General features: G+C 45.5%; 1 protein-coding gene across 2 annotated transcripts; it reads left to right on the top strand.

The window, feature by feature from the left end:
• Positions 1 to 392: 392 nt before the first annotated feature.
• Positions 393 to 16143, top strand: LOC115164414 (mitochondrial sodium/calcium exchanger protein). Of its 2 annotated transcripts, none has more exons than XM_029716863.1 (15): positions 393 to 964; positions 1507 to 1659; positions 2182 to 2234; positions 2757 to 2814; positions 4587 to 4692; positions 4804 to 4971; positions 5653 to 5769; positions 6133 to 6198; positions 6298 to 6428; positions 6629 to 6770; positions 6893 to 7014; positions 7109 to 7262; positions 7373 to 7453; positions 7711 to 7775; positions 15625 to 16143. In XM_029716863.1, the coding sequence occupies exons 1-15, from the start codon at positions 770 to 772 to the stop codon at positions 15811 to 15813; spliced, it is 1800 nt and encodes a 599-aa protein (XP_029572723.1). In that variant the 5' UTR covers positions 393 to 769; the 3' UTR covers positions 15814 to 16143. The 2 variants fall into 2 exon arrangements, with proteins under 2 accessions (XP_029572723.1, XP_029572722.1); XM_029716862.1 differs by having other exon boundaries at positions 5653 to 5784; positions 6130 to 6198.
• The last annotated feature ends 408 nt before the right edge of the window (positions 16144 to 16551 follow it).

Raw genomic sequence — 16551 nt, 5'->3', positions numbered from 1 at the left:
TTGAAAATCCCAATGTGGCCCTCAAGACAAAATTACAAAAAAAAATGTTTTACACTTTAGCAGATGCACTTATATAGGGCCATTTTCAGTAGTGAGTGAATGCCTTTTTGTACTTTTTCCCATACAGGTCCCCTGTGGGAACTAAACCCACAACCCTGACATTACATGTGCCATGCTCTACCAACTGATCCACAGGGGCCTCACCCCAATTGAGCCACATGAGACCCACCCCTGTTCTATGTGGTGATGCAAAAACCTGCAAAAACCTCTACCTGGGGCCTCCAAATCACTAAGTCCGCCCCTTCACACAGACACACACACACCCGAAGGAGTCTGTCTGGACGGCTCCTGATTAAAATAGTGGGATGGGTTTAAATGTGGACGTGAGTTTAGCCTAATTTATGACGTAGCCTTGGAGGAGCGTCCGCGAGTCAGATGTTTTGGTACATATTGTTCACGGACGTTCAGAAAACTAGAACTGGAAATGTCAACAACGAGAAGAAAACGAGCTTTCCGCGCTTATTTCTAACGAGTAGCCTACAACATAAAGAGTTGGCTGTCACCAAGGGTTGATCAAGCAAGCTCTGTTATGAATTATTGCTGACCAGGGAGCCTTCAATCTGTCAACATTTAGTTTACAGCAACAAGGAACACTTTCAATTCTCCAGTATTCTAATCTCAGGTCTAATCCGAACCACCAAACCCACCTCCCACCAGTCTGATGTGGCAAGGAATCGGTTATGGATGCATTTCCTGGACGGAGTAAAATATGACATCGCGAGTTGTTTTTATATCCGTGTTGCTGCTGTTGTGGTGTCACAGTCGCCATGTCTTGGGCTCTGGGGATTCAGGCACCGGGATAGTTCCGTCTCCAGACCGATCCGCCGACGGTGCTGACCTGCTCTCTGTGGGTACCATGCTGGGGACACACTCCGCGATGTTACGTCAGGGAAACACAGACGAGGTTAGTCTGGTAACTAATTAGATTTCAACCATGAATCTCAATCTTTGTAACTCAGTTTTCCCGACAGGTGCATCCTGAAATTGCTATTTTTTCTTGAGAAAAGAATCTCTTTGTTGATCCGATTTGCCACGTTTAGTGGTGTTGAGCAACACTATTCAAGTAGGCATGCGCGTGCTGTATCTGGACTCGTGACCGTTGTTTGTGAGGGCAACCTTTTTGCTTTAAGTTCAATTTTATATTATTTTTCGAGTGTTTTAAATCCTTCTCTCATTTCCCTCATCTGCACTGCAATAACAAATGACATCCACCATATTGTTATATTTTACGTTAACATTTGATATTTTAGTCATTTAGCAGACGCGCTTATCCAGAGCGACTTACAGTAGTGAGTGCATTAATTTCAAACTTTTTCTTTTCTTCTCAGTACAAGTGTGTTTTGCTCAGTGCAGTAGATCATTTGATGACGATGTATTTATTTGAAAGCTTCCCCTCTCTTCCAGTGTGATGTAGTAATTAAGTATGTGTGTGTGTGTGTCTTTCAGTGTGACATTGTGATGAACCTCAGTGCTGCTGATCGCTGTGCGTTTGTGAAGGCCACTCCAGACTGCAGTATGGAAGACAGCTTCATCAACTACCTCAAGATGGCCTTCTGTCTACTACCACCCAACCTAACACCCCTCACTATCACACTCTGCGTAAGCACACTGTGTGTGTGTGTGTGTGTGAGCGCACGTGCATACCATTATTACATGTGTTATTACAGGCATTATACACACATTTGTCATTTGCAAGTGTTCTTAATCAGAATTACCTACATGCATTCAAAGAAGGAATGAAGCAACCTCAATGGGGCTAGTACCATGGACATGAATAAAACCAGAAGCTACCACTTCCCCTTGTTCTGAGCAGAGCTTCCTCAAACTGAGCCATGCAGAAAACTCATGAATCAGGGTTTAAATGAGGATTTCTTCTCACAGTGCTGAGTTAGTCTGGGTTACTTACTCTTTACTCGTAGGCCCATACTGTATTCACCTCATAGGCTCAATACTGCACACTTTACACTGTTTTTACTCCATAAACCTAGTAGAATATACTAGTGGGAGAAAGAGACTCAATACCTGCTTGTCGATATGAAAGTTATTTTATAAACACTGATATTTCAGCCATGTCAGAAAACGAATCTAATCTAACTAATCTCTTTCCCCACCTCTCTACAGATTATCTGGTTGTTAATCTTGTTCATAGTTCTCGGACTGACTGCGTCAAAGTTGTAAGTTTCTCTCACATGTTCTGTTTGTAACATATCTTTACTGAACATGAGTTTTGTGACACTCTCTCTCGCTACCTGTACACTGGCTGTAAACAGATGGGTATTGTTTGTAATTGTGTTCCGCTGACTGCAGTTACGACAGTGTTATATCCAGCAGTTCAAGTTGATGTGATCACATGGGCCTAGTCACTTGACAACCGGAGATAAGTGTGTCATGGTTAAGGTGTGTGTGTGTGTCTTCTGTTATCCTCTCAGGGAGATAAGAGTTGCAGTGTTTCTGTTCACCTCTACTGTTTGCGATCTGGTCATGTGATTGATCACATGTATCACAGACAAAGCAGATGTTCTTTGTGTTTGAACAGTGAAAGCAGAAGCAGTGGTATCAACCAATGGACAGAGCACTGTTTGATTGAAAGTAAACGGCACAGAAATATTTGGACAGTGTTTGGACTCTGTGAGGGTGTTTTCTATGTTAGCTATTGATTGGTTGAAGGTGTATCTTTGTGTTTATTCTCTCTGCAGCTTCTGTCCCAACCTCTCAGCCATCTCCTCCAGCCTTCGACTCACACACAACGTGGCTGTATCCTTCTACAGGCCTCACGCACGCACACACACACACACACACACACACGCACACACGCACAATATATACTGCTCAAAAAAATAAAGGGAACACTTAAACAACACATCCTAGATCTGAATGAAAGAAATAATCTTATTAAATACTTTTTTCTTTACATAGTTGAATGTGCTGACAACAAAATCACACAAAAATAATCAATGGAAATCGAATTTATCAACCCATGGAGGTCTGGATTTGGAGTCACACTCAAAATTAAAGTGGAAAACCACACTACAGGCTGATCCAACTTTGATGTAATGTCCTTAAAACAAGTCAAAATGAGGCTCAGTAGTGTGTGTGGCCTCCACGTGCCTGTATGACCTCCCTACAACGCCTGGGCATGCTCCTGATGAGGTGGCGGATGGTCTCCTGAGGGATCTCCTCCCAGACCTGGACTAAAGCATCCGCCAACTCCTGGACAGTCTGTGGTGCAACGTGGCGTTGGTGGATGGAGCGAGACATGATGTCCCAGATGTGCTCAATTGGATTCAGGTCTTGGGAATGGGCGGGCCAGTCCATACCATCAATGCCTTCCCCTTGCAGGAACTGCTGACACACTCCAGCCACATGAGGTCTAGCATTGTCTTGCATTAGGAGGAACCCAGGGCCAACCGCACCAGCATATGGTCTCACAAGGGGTCTGAGGATCTCATCTCGGTACCTAATGGCAGTCAGGCTACCTCTGGCGAGCACATGGAGGGCTGTGCGGCCCCCCAAAGAAATGCCACCCCACACCATGACTGACCCACCGCCAAACCGGTCATGCTGGAGGATGTTGCAGGCAGCAGAACGTTCTCCACAGCGTCTCCAGACTCTGTCACGTCTGTCACGTGCTCAGTGTGAACCTGCTTTCATCTGTGAAGAGCACAGGGCGCCAGTGGCGAATTTGCCAATCTTGGTGTTCTCTGGCAAATGCCAAACGTCCTGCACGGTGTTTGGCTGTAAGCACAACCCCCACCTGTGGACGTCGGGCCCTCATTACCACCCTCATGGAGTCTGTTTCTGACCGTTTGAGCAGACACATGCACATTTGTGGCCTGCTGGAGGTCATTTTGCAGGGCTCTGGCAGTGCTTCTCCTGCTCCTCCTTGCACAAAAGCGGAGGTAGCGGTCCTGCTGCTGGGTTGTTGCCCTCCTACGGCCTCCTCCACGTCTCCTGATGTACTGGCCTGTCTCCAGGTAGCGCCTCCATGCTCTGGACACTACGCTGACAGACACAGCAAACCTTCTTGCCACAGCTCGCATTGATGTGCCATCCTGGATGAGCTGCGCTACCTGAGCCACTTGTGTGGGTTGTAGACTCCGTCTCATGCTACCACTAGAGTGAAAGCACCGCCAGCATTCAAAAGTGACCAAAACATCAGCCAGGAAGCATAGGAACTAAGAAGTGGTCTGTGGTCCCCACCTGCAGAACCACTCCTTTATTGGGGGTGTCTTGTTAATTGCCTATAATTCTTTACCTGTTGTCTATTCCATTTGCACAACAGCATGTGAAATGTATTGTCAATCAGTGTTGCTTCCTAAGTGGACAGTTTGATTTCACAGAAGTGTGATTGATTTGGAATTACATTGTGTTGTTTAAGTGTTCCCTTTATTTTTTTGAGCAGTGTATTTTCATGCAGTTTGCTTTAAATGTGCTTAAATAATCACCATTGTCACACACAGACACACATACTCACGGACAAACTCTACTCCAGTACCAGAAGTGTTTTCCCTAAATGTGTCTGTCAGGGTGTGACGTTCCTGGCGCTAGGTAACGGAGCTCCAGATGTCTTCAGTGCCACTGTGGCCTTCTCCCGTCCACACACCGCTGGCCTGGCTATAGGAGCACTGTTTGGTACATGCGCACACACACACACACACACATCCACACGCACACTGCCTGGCTATAGGTGCACTGTTCGGTAAACACACACAGAGTTTAATCCCTCGCTCCCTTCGTTCATAGGAGCGGGTATCTTTGTAACCACGGTGGTCGCCGGGTCTGTGTCATTGGTCAAACCCTTCACTGTAGCGTCCCGCCCCTTCCTGCGGGATGTCATCTTCTACATGGCTGCAGTCTTCTGGACCTTCATCATCCTCTACAGAGGAACTATATCACTGGGAGAGACACTAGGTACACACACACACAGTTTGGTTAGAGTTGCGTGAGGGTTGCAGTAGTCCCCATTCAACATTACCCTGGGAGCTAAACAACACCAGACGTTTCTCGATTGCTGGTTCATTCATCAGTCATGCCTCTGTTTCTGTCAAGCTTGAATCCAGGCAAAATATTACCGACATAGACATTTTACATTACATTTACATTTCCGTCATTTAGCAGACGCTCTTATCCAGAGCGACTTACAAATTGGTGCATTCACCTTATGATATCCAGTGGAACAACCACTTTTTTTTGGGGGGGGGGGGGGGTAGAAGGATTACTTTATCCTATCCCAGGTATTCCTTAAAGAGGTGGGGTTTCAGGTGTCTCCGGAAGGTGGTGATTGACTCCGCTGTTCTGGCGTCGTGAGGGAGCTTGTTCCACCATTGGGGTGCCAGAGCAGCGAACAGTTTTGACTGGGCTGAGCGGGAACTGTGCTTCCGCAGAGGTAGGGAGGCCAGCAGGCCAGAGGTGGATGAACGCAGTGCCCTTCTTTGGGTGTAGGGACTGATCAGAGCCTGAAGGTACGGAGGTGCCGTTCCCCTCACAGCTCCGTAGGCAAGACACTGTGTTCGGTGTACTTCAGAAGGTAGGAGGACTAGTCACGCTGATGGTTGGGGTGGAATAAGTGTCTGTCTGTGTTTCTCTCTGTAGGGTACCTGGGGCTGTATGTGGTGTATGTGGTAACAGTCATTGTGAGTGCCTACATCTACAGTCAACAGAAACACTCAGCAACTAGAAGTTCCGTCCAGAGCTCAACACACGCACCAGGTGACACACACGTACCAGCTGACACACACATTATGTTCTTCTATCCACGTGGGGACCTAAACTGTATTATCCATTCAAAGTCCTATTTACCCTAACCCTTAAGCCTAACCCTTACCATAACTGTAGCCCTAACCCAAATTCTAACCCTAAATGTAGCCCTAACCCTAAACCTAACCCCTAAGCTTAAAATAGCCTTTGTCCTCATGGGGATGTGTGAAGTGTTCCCACGAGGGAGAATTTTCCTTGTTTTACTAACCTTGTGGGGACTTTGGGGGATTTTTAGGTCCCCACAAGTATAGCAGAACTAACACACACATACACACACCTACACCCCGTGTGTCTGACAGTTGTATCTCTCTGCAGAGCTCCAGACGTCTGAGTCAGACCAGGCTCCTCTTTTATCTAATGGCAGCATCCAGGAGGGCTATGGTAACAACCACAGTCACTGTGCACATTCCACTAAGTTATACCTCTGGGGTGTGCTACGAGAACCAATCCAGTCGAGTGTGTGTGTGTGTGCGTGTATAGACAGTGAGTACCGTCCCCTGCTCCCCTACTGTGAGTCGACCAGTTCCATCCTGCTGAATTCTCTAAACCCGGTGGACTGCAGGACCTGGAGGAGGAAGACCTGGCGCTGGAGGACTGTGAAAATACTGAAGGTGTGTGTGCATGAATACATGTGTGCGATTTGCTGTTTGCAGATCTGAATGTGTGTCTTTGCACTTTTCATTTGCAGATCTGTAGGAATTAGGGTTAAGGGTAAGGGGAATGGACAAGGGTTGGAAACGAAGCTAGAGCTTGGCAGGAGCACCAGTGTGTTTGAGTGCCAGTGGTTGCTGAGCTGCAGTTCCCCCCATAGATGCCACTGGAGGTGCTGCTGCTGCTGACTGTTCCAGTGGTGGATCCTGACAAAGAAGACAGGAACTGGAGAAGACCATTAAACTGCCTCCACCTTGTCACTGCGCCGCTGGTTTGTGTGCTCACCTTCAGCTCCGGAGAGTGTGAGTCTGCTTGCCTGTGTGTGGTCAAAGAACCTTCATCTCTATTCCTCTCCAGAGGAAGTGTGTTAACTGACTGGACTGGTGTTCTCTCTCTCTCTCTCTCTCTCTCTCTCTCTCTATAGACGGTTTGTATCTGATCGAGGGTCAGTTTCCTGTCTGGGCGTTGACGTTGCTCTTTGGCCTCTTCCTCTCCGCCATAGTCTTCCTCACCACTTCTAACGACCAGCCCCCGGCATACCACTTAGTAAGACACACGGACTCATTCGTTCACTCTGTCGCTGTTTTTGTTTCTGCTAGGTGTTTTGGTGTTTGTATAATGTGTGTGTTTCTTTCCATAGGTGTTCTCTCTGCTGGGCTTTGTGGTGAGTGCGATGTGGATCAGTGCCGCAGCCTCGGAGGTGGTCAGTATCCTGCACATGCTCGGTGTGGTCCTTAGTCTGTCCAACAATTTACTGGGTCTCACACTGCTGGCCTGGGGAAATAGCATTGGGGGTGAGACACACACACACTGCGGTTACCGCTGCACTCACCTACTAAATATACAAAAGACAGACAGACTGCTTACTTATTGTAGTGTTGAATCTGTTTGTTTCGGTTCCTAGATTGTTTTTCGGACATCACCATCGCTCGCCAGGGCTACCCACGGATGGCATTATCAGCCTGCTTTGGGGGAATCATCTTTAGTATCCTTTTGTGTGTCTGCTGGATGTGTGTTTGCAAGTTAAAAGCGAGTGTGAGTGTCTGCTGGATGTGTGTTTGTGCAAGTTAAAAGCGAGTGTGTGTGTCTGCTGGATGGGTGTTTGTGCAAGTTAAAAGCAAGTGTGTGTGTCTCTGCTGGATGGGTGTTTGTGCAAGTTAAAAGTGAGTGTGTGTCTGCTACGTGTAGGCCTATGCAGTCATTTGTGCATTATGTTTCTGCCCTTGACCATGTTCCTTTCAGACATGCTGATTGGAGTGGGCATTGGCTGTCTGATCCAGATGTTTAACAACGAGCCAGTGGTGACGGTACGTCTGCTCTTAGCTTCAGTACCATTCACCTCATATATGAACAAAAATATAAACGCAACATGCAACAATTTCTAATATTTGACTGAGTTCACAGTTCATATAAGGAAATCAGTCAATTGAAATAAATTCATTAGGCCCTAATCTATGGATTTCAAATGACTGGGAATACAGATATGCATCTGTTGGCCACAGATACCTTTAAAAAAACAGTCAGTATCTGGTGGGCCCACCATTTGCCTCATGCAGCGTGACACATCTCCTTCGTATAGAGTTGATCAGGCTGTTGATTGTGGAATGTTGTCCCACTCCTATTCAATGGCTGTGCGAAGTTGCTGGATATTGGCAGGAACTGGAACACGCTGTCGTACACACTGATCCAGAGCATCCCAAATGTGCTCAATGGCTGACATGTCTGATGAGTATGCAGGCCATAGAAGAACATTATATTAAAGTATATTTATTAAAGTACATTATATTAGAGAAATTAACATTAAAGTCTCTGGCAACAGCTCTGGTGGACATTCCTGCAGTCAGCATGCCAGTTGCACGCTCCCTCAAAACTTGAAATATCTGTGGCATTGTGGTTTGTGACAAAACTGCACATTTTAGTGGCCTTTTATTGTCCACAGCACAAGGTGCATCGTGTAATGATCATGCTGTTTAATCAGATTCACGATATGCCACACCTGTCAGGTGGATGGATTATCTTGGCAAAGGAGAAATGCTCACTAACAGGGATGTAAACAAATTTGGGAAAAAAATGTGAGCGAAATTAGTACGTATGAAAAAATGTTGGGATCTTTTGTTTCAGCTCATGAAACATGGGACCAACACATTACAGGTTGCGTTTATTTTTGTTATATTCTTGTTCAGTGTATATATACACAGTACCAGTCAAAAGTTTGGACACACCTACCCATTTAAGGGTTTTTCTTTCATTTGTACTATTTTCGACATTGTAGAATAATAGTGAAGACATCAAAACTATGAAATAACACATATGGAATCATGTAGTAACTAAAAAAGTGTTAAACTACTCAAAATATATTTTAGATTCTTCAAAGTAGCCACCCTTTGCCTTGATGACAGTTTTGCACACTCTTGGAATTCTCTCAACTAGCTTCACCTGGAATCAAATCAAATCAAATTTATTTATATAGCCCTTCGTACATCAGCTGAAATCTCAAAGTGCTGTACAGAAACCCAGCCTAAAACCCCAAACAGCAAGCAATGCATGTGAAAGAAGCACGGTGGCTGGGAAAAACTCCCTAGGAAAAACTCCTGAGAAAGGCCAAAAACCTAGGAAGAAACCTAGAGAGGAACCAGGCTATGAGGGGTGGCCAGTCCTCTTCTGGCTGTGCCGGGTGGATATTATAACAGAACATGGTCAAGATGTTAAAATGTTCGTAAATGACCAGCATGGTCAAATAATAATAATCATAGTAATTGTCGAGGGTGCAACAAGCACGTCCGGTGAACAGGTCAGGGTTCCGTAGCCGCAGGCAGAACAGTTGAAACTGGAGCAGCAGCATGGCCAGGTGGACTGGGGACAGCAAGGAGTCATCATGCCAGGTAGTCCTGAGGCATGGTCCTAGGGCTCAGGTCCTCCGAGAGAAAGAAAGAAAGAGAGAAAGAGAGAATTAGAGAGAGCATATTTACATTCACACAGGACACCGGATAATACAAGAGAATACTCCAGATGTAACAGACTGACCCTAGCCCCCCGACACATAAACTACTGCAGCATAAATACTGGAGGCTGAGACAGGAGGGATCAGAAGACACTGTGGCCCCATCCGATGATACCCCCGGACAGGGCCAAACAGGCAGGATATAACCCCACCCACTTTGCCAAAGCACAGCCCCCACACCACTAGAGGGATATCTACAACCACCAACTTACCGTCCGAAGACAAGGCCGAGTATAGCCCACAAAGATGTCCGCCACGGCACAACCCAAGGGGGGGGCGCCAACCCAGACAGGAAGACCACGTCAGTGGCTCAACCTACTCAAGTGACGCACCCCTCCCATGGACGGCATGGAAGAACACCAGTAAGTCAGTGACTCAGCCCCTGTAAAAGGGTTAGAGGCAGAGAATCCCAGTGGGAAGAGGGGAACCGACAAGGCAGAGACAGCAAGGGCGGTTCGTTGCTCCAGCCTTTCCGTTCACCTTCACACTCCTGGGCCAGACTATACTTAATCATAGGACCTACTGAAGAGATAAGTCTTCAGTAAAGACTTAAAGGTTGAGACTGAGTCTGCGTCTCTCACATGGGTAGGCAGACCATTCCATAAAAATTGAGCTCTATAGGAGAAAGCCCTACCTCCAGCCGTTTGCTTAGAAATTCTAGGGACAATTAGGAGGCCTGCGTCTTGTGACCGTAGCGTACGTGTAGGTACGTACGGCAGGACCAAATCGGAAAGATAGGTAGGAGCAAGCCCATGTAATGCTTTGTAGGTTAGCAGTAAAACCTTGAAATCAGCCCTTGCCTTAACAGGAAGCCAGTGTAGGGAGGCTAGCACCGGAGTAATATGATCAAATTTTTTGGTTCTAGTCAGGATTCTAGCAGCCGTATTTAGCACTAACTGAAGTTTGTTTAGTGCTTTATCCGGGTAGCCGGAAAGTAGAGCATTGCAGTAGTCGAGCCTAGAAGTAACAAAAGCATGGATTAATTTTTCTGCGTCATTTTTGGACAGAAAGTTTCTGATTTTTGCAATGTTACGTAGATGGAAAAAAGCTGTCCTTGAAGCAGTCTTGATATGTTCTTCAAAAGAGAGATCAGGGTCCAGAGTAACGCCGAGGTCCTTCACAGTTTTATTTGAGACGACTGTACAACCATCCAGATTAATTGTCAGATTCAACAGAAGATCTCTTTGTTTCTTGGGACCTAGGACAAGCATCTCTGTTTTGTCCGAGTTTAAAAGTAGAAAATTTGCAGCCATCCACTTCCTTATGTCTGAAACACAGGCTTCTAGCGAGGGCAATTTTGGGGCTTCACCATGTTTCATTGAAATGTACAGCTGTGTGTCGTCCGCATAGCAGTGAAATTTAACATTATGTTTTCGAATGACATCCCCAAGAGGTAAAATATATAGTGAAAACAATAGTGGTCCTAGAACGGAACCTTGAGGAACACCGAAATTTACAATTGATTTGTCAGAGGACGAACCATTCACAGAGACAAACTGATATCTTTCCGACAGATAAGATCTAAACCAGGCCAGAACTTGTCCATGTAGACCAATTTGGGTTTCCAATCTCTCCAAAAGAATGTGGTGATCGATGGTATCAAAAGCGGCACTAAGATCTAGGAGCATGAGGACAGATGCAGAGCCTCGGTCTGACGTCATTAAAAGGTCATTTACCACCTTCACAAGTGCAGTCTCAGTGCTATGATGGGGTCTAAAACCAGACTGAAGCGTTTCGTATACATTGTTTGTCTTCAGGAAGGCAGTGAGTTGCTGCGCAACAACTTTTTCTAAAATTTTTGAGAGGAATGGAAAATTCGATATAGGCCGATAGTTTTTTATAATTTCTGGGTCAAGATTCGGCTTTTTCAAGAGAGGCTTTATTACTGCCACTTTTAGTGAGCTTGGTACACATCCGGTGGATAGAGAGCCGTTTATTATGTTCAACATAGGAGGGCCAAGCACAGGAAGCAGCTCTTTCAGTAGTTTAGTTGGAATAGGGTCCAGTATGCAGCTTGAGGGGTTGGAGGCCATGATTATTTTCATCATTATGTCAAGAGATATAGTACTAAAACACTTTAGTATCTCCCTTGATCCTAGGTCCTGGCAGAGTTGTGCAGACTCTGGACAATGAAGCCCTGGAGGAATACCCAGATTTAAAGAGGAGTCCGTAATTTGCTTTCTAATGATCATGATCTTTTCCTCAAAGAAGTTCATAAATTTATTACTGCTGAAGTGAAAGCCATCCTCCATTTGCGAATGCTGCTTTTTATTTAGCTTTGCGACAGTGTCAAAAAGAAATTTCGGATTGTTCTTATTTTCCTCAATTAAGTTGGAAAAATAGGATGATCGTGCAGCAGTGAGGGCTCTTCGATACTGCGCGATACTGTCTTTCCAAGCTAGTCGGAAGACTTCCAGTTTAGTGTGGCGCCATTTCCGTTCCAATTTTCTGGAAGCTTGCTTCAGAGCTCGTGTATTTTCTGTATACCAGGGAGCTAGTTTCTTATGACAGATGTTTTTAATTTTTAGGGGTGCAACTGCATCTAGGGTATTGCGCAAGGTTGAATTGAGTTCCTCGGTTAGGTGGTTAACTGATTCTTGTCCTCTGACGTCCTTGGGTAGGCAGAGGGAGTCTGGAAGGGCATCAAGGAATCTTTGGGTTGTCTGAGAATTTATAGCACGACTTTTAATCTTCCTTGGTTGGGATCTGAGCAGATTATTTGTTGCAATTTTAAACGCAATAAAATGGTGGTCCGATAATCCAGGATTATGAGGAAAAACATTAAGACCCACAACATTTATTCCATGGGACAAAACTAGGTCCAGAGTATGACTGTGGCAGTGAGTAGGTCCAGAGACATGTTGGACAAAACCCACTGAGTCGATGATGGCTCCGAAAGCCTTTTGGAGTGGGTCTGTGGACTTTTCCATGTGAATGTTAAAGTCACCAAAAATTAGAATATTATCTGCTATGACTACAAGATCCGATAGGAATTCAGGGAACTCAGTAAGGAACACTGCATGTGGCCCAGGAGGCCTGTAAACAGTAGCTATAAAAAGTGATTGAGTAGGCTGCATAGATTTCATGACTAGAAGCTCAAAAGACGAAAACGTCATTGTTTTTTTTTTTTGTAAATTGAAATTTGCTATCGTAAATGTTAGCAACACCTCCGCCTTTGCCGGATGCACGGGGGGTTTGGTCACTAGTGTAACCAGGGGGTGAGGCCTCATTTAACACAGTAAATTCATCAGGCTTAAGCCATGTTTCAGTCAGGCCAATCACATCAAGATTATGATCAGTGATTAGTTCATTGACTATAACTGCCTTGGAAGTGAGGGATCTAACATTAAGTAACCCAATTTTGAGATGTGAAGTATCACAATCTCTTTCAATAATGGCAGGAATGGAGGAGGTCTTTATACTAGTAAGATTACTGAAGCGAACACCGCCATTTTTAATTTTGCCCAATCAAGATCGAGGCACAGACACGGTCTCAATGGGGAAAGCTGAGCTGACTACGCTAACTGTGCTAGTGGCAGACTCCACTAAGCTGGCAGGCTGGCTAACAGCCTGTTGCCTGGCCTGCACCCTATTTCATTGTGGAGCTAGAGGAGTTAGAGCCCTGTCTATGTTCGTAGATAAGATGAGAGCACCCCTCCAGCTAGGATGGAGTCCGTCACTCCTCAGCAGGCCAGGCTTGGTCCTGTTTGTGGGTGAATCCCAGAAAGAGGGCCAGTTATCTACAAATTCTATCTTTTGGGAGGGGCAGAAAACAGTTTTCATCCAGCGATTGAGTTGTGAGACTCTGCTGTAGAGCTCATCACTCCCCCTAACTGGGAGGGGGCCAGAGACAATTAATCGATGCCGACACATCTTTCTAGCTGATTTACATGCTGAAGCTATGTTGCGCTTGGTGACCTCTGACTGTTTCATCCTAACATCGTTGGTGCCGACGTGGATAACAATATCTCTATACTCTCTACACTCGCCAGTTTTAGCTTTAGCCAGCACCGTCTTTAGATTAGCCTTAACGTCGGTAGCCCTGCCCCCTGGTAAACAGTGTATGATCGCTGGATGATTAGTTTTAAGTCTAATACTGCGGGTAATGGAGTCGCCAATGACTAGGGTTTTCAATTTGTCAGAGCTAATGGTGGGAGCCGTCGGCGTCTCAGACCCCACAACGGGAGGAGCAGAGACCAGAGAAGTCTCGGCCTCCGACTCCGACTCGCTTAATGGGGAGAACCGGTTGAAAGTTTCTGTCGGCTGAATAAGCGACACCGGTTGAGCATTCCTACAGCGTTTCCCTCCAGAAGCCATGAGAAAGATGTCCGGCTGCGGGGACCGTGCGAGGGGGTTTATACTAACGTTACTATCTGTACTTGCTGGTGGCACAGACGCTGTTTCATCCTTTCCTACACTGAAATGACCCTTGCCTAACGATTGCGTCTGAAGCTGGGCTTGCAGCACAGCTATCCTTGCCGTAAGGCGATCGTTCTCCTGTATATTATGAGTACAACGACTGCAATTAGAAGGCATCATGTTAATGTTACTTAGCTTCGGCTGTTTGAAGTCCTGACGAACCATGTCCAGATAAAACCTCCGGGGTAGGAAAGTTGAAGGAAAAAAAAAAAGTTGAGTGAGGGAAAAAGTAAAAATATACGGTAATGAAAAAGTAAAAACCGTCAGGTAGCAAAGTAATAACGGCAACAAAAACGCACAGCAGCGTAAACAAGTCTGCAAGTTGTGACCGGAAGCAGCTCTGGAATGCTATGCTGAGCAGTTGTTGGCTGCTTTTCATTCACTCCTCGGTCCAACTCATCCCAAACCATCTCAATTGGGTTGAGGTCGGGTGATTGCGGAGGCCAGGTCATCTGATGCAGCACTCCATCACTCTCCTTGGTCAAATAGCCCTTACACAGCCTGGAGGTGTGTTGGGTCATTGTCCTGTTAAAAAACAAATGATAGTCCCACTAAGCGCAAACCAGATGGGAAGGCGTATAGCTACAGAATGCTGTGGTAGCCATGCTGGTTAAGTGTGCCTTGAATTCTAAATAAATCACTGACAGTGTCACCAGCAAAGCACCCCCACACCATCACACCTCCTCCATGCTTCACGGTGGGAACCACACATTCGTAGATCATCCGTTCACCTATTGCATCTCTCAAAGACACATTCTTTCAAACCTAAAATCGAAAATGTTGTACTCATCAGACCAAATTACAGACTTCCACCTGTCTACAGTCTCCTCTGAACAGTTGATGTTGAGATGTGTCTGTTACTTCAACTCTGAAGCATTTATTTGGGCTGCAATTTCTGAGGCTGGTAACTAATGAACTTATCCTCTGCAGCAGAGGTAACTCTGGGTCTTCCTTTCCTGTGGCGGTCCTCATGAGAGCCAGTTTCATCATAGCACTTGATGGTTTTTGCGACTGCACTTGAAGAAACATTCAAAGTTCTTGAAATTTTCCAGATTGTCTGACCTTCATGTCTTAAAGTAATGATGGACTGTCATTTCTCTTTGTTTATTAGATTTTTTTCTTGCCATAATGTGTTACCAAATAGGGCTATCTTCTGTATACCACCTCTACCTTGTCACAACACAACTGTTTGGCTCAAATGCCTTAAGGAAAGTAAGAAATTCCACAAATTAACTTTTAAGCACTACCTGTTAATTGAAATGTATTTCAGGTGACTACCTCATGAAGCTGGTTGAGAGAATGCCAAGAGTGTGCAAAGCTGTCATCAAGGCAAAGGGTGGCTACTTTGAAGAATCTTAAATATAAAATACATTTTGATTTGTTTTACACTTTTTTGGTTACTACACGATTCCATGTGTTATTTCATAGTTTTGATGTAATCACTATTATTCTACAATGTAGAAAATAATACACATTTAAAAAAAAAAACTTGAATGAGTAGGCGTGTCCAAACTGGTACTGTATATAAGCTGTTTGTAATTGTCTGAAATAATCATTTTGTAGAGAGGTAGTGACCAGAGAAATGTCTGTCTGAAGTGCATAGAATTGGACTGGTACCCCCCTCTTGCAACAGCTTGATTTTATTTGTGTGTTAAAATGTGCCAAAGAAGGTTAGTTTCTCATTTATTTTCTCCACCCCCCTCTCGCTCTAACCCCCACCCGTCTACACCACCCAGTTGGAACCAGAGGGTTTGTTGACCTGGGTTCTAGCAGGTTCTCTGGGTCTCTCTCTGGCTTTCTCCTTCATCCTAGTTCCTCTGCGTTGTTTCCACCTGGGCCGGGCCTATGGAATCTTCCTCCTGCTCTTCTACGCAGTCTTCCTCCTGGTTGCGCTGCTCACGGAGTTCGGCTTTATCCACATCTGAAGCCTGTACGAGATGGTTTGGACCAGTCTGGTAGAGCCACCTGCGAATACTGACCAGACGGATCGAGACCTGAGAGACTTTCCTCTTCCTGGGAGAGATGGAGTCACAGCCAATCACACTGTGCCTTAACGGAGTTGGAATCAATCAGACTGTGATTTAACTTTTGTCTGTTTGCACTGACTATATTTTTATATTTAGATCACCATTAGCTGTTACATGAGGACCAGCTACTCTTCCTGGGGTCCACACAAAACAATTACACACATATACAGAAATGACAGTAACACACAGTTTTAAAGTAACCCATGTACTGACAAGGAGTAAAAAAAATGAAAAAAAGATGCAGTAGCACTTTAAGGGAATTTTCTCCTTTAAATCAATGTGAATGTAGTGTCTCCTTAGTGAGAAACACTGCTGTCTGGAATGGTTGATGTGAGTCAATTGTATAAAAATGTGTTCTTTTGCGGGCCTCCCGAGTGGCACAGTGGTCTAAGACACTGCATCGCAGTGGTACCTGTGCCACTAAAGATTTTGGGTTCGAGTCCAGGTTCTTTCGCAGTCGGCCACAACCCGGGAGACCCATGGGGCGGCGCACAATTGGCAGGGATGTCCTTGTCCCACCGCGCACCAGTGACTCCTGTGGCGGGCCGGGTGCAGTGCAGGCTGACACGGTGGTCAGGTGTACGGTGTTTCCTCCGACACATTGGTGCAGCTGGCTTCCGGGTTAAGCAGGCATTG

Source organism: Salmo trutta, chromosome 27 (assembly GCF_901001165.1).
Source record: "Salmo trutta chromosome 27, fSalTru1.1, whole genome shotgun sequence".
Lineage (NCBI taxonomy): Eukaryota > Metazoa > Chordata > Actinopteri > Salmoniformes > Salmonidae > Salmo > Salmo trutta.
Note: the sequence above shows the minus strand (reverse complement) of the source record. Positions and strands in the feature narration are given on the sequence as shown.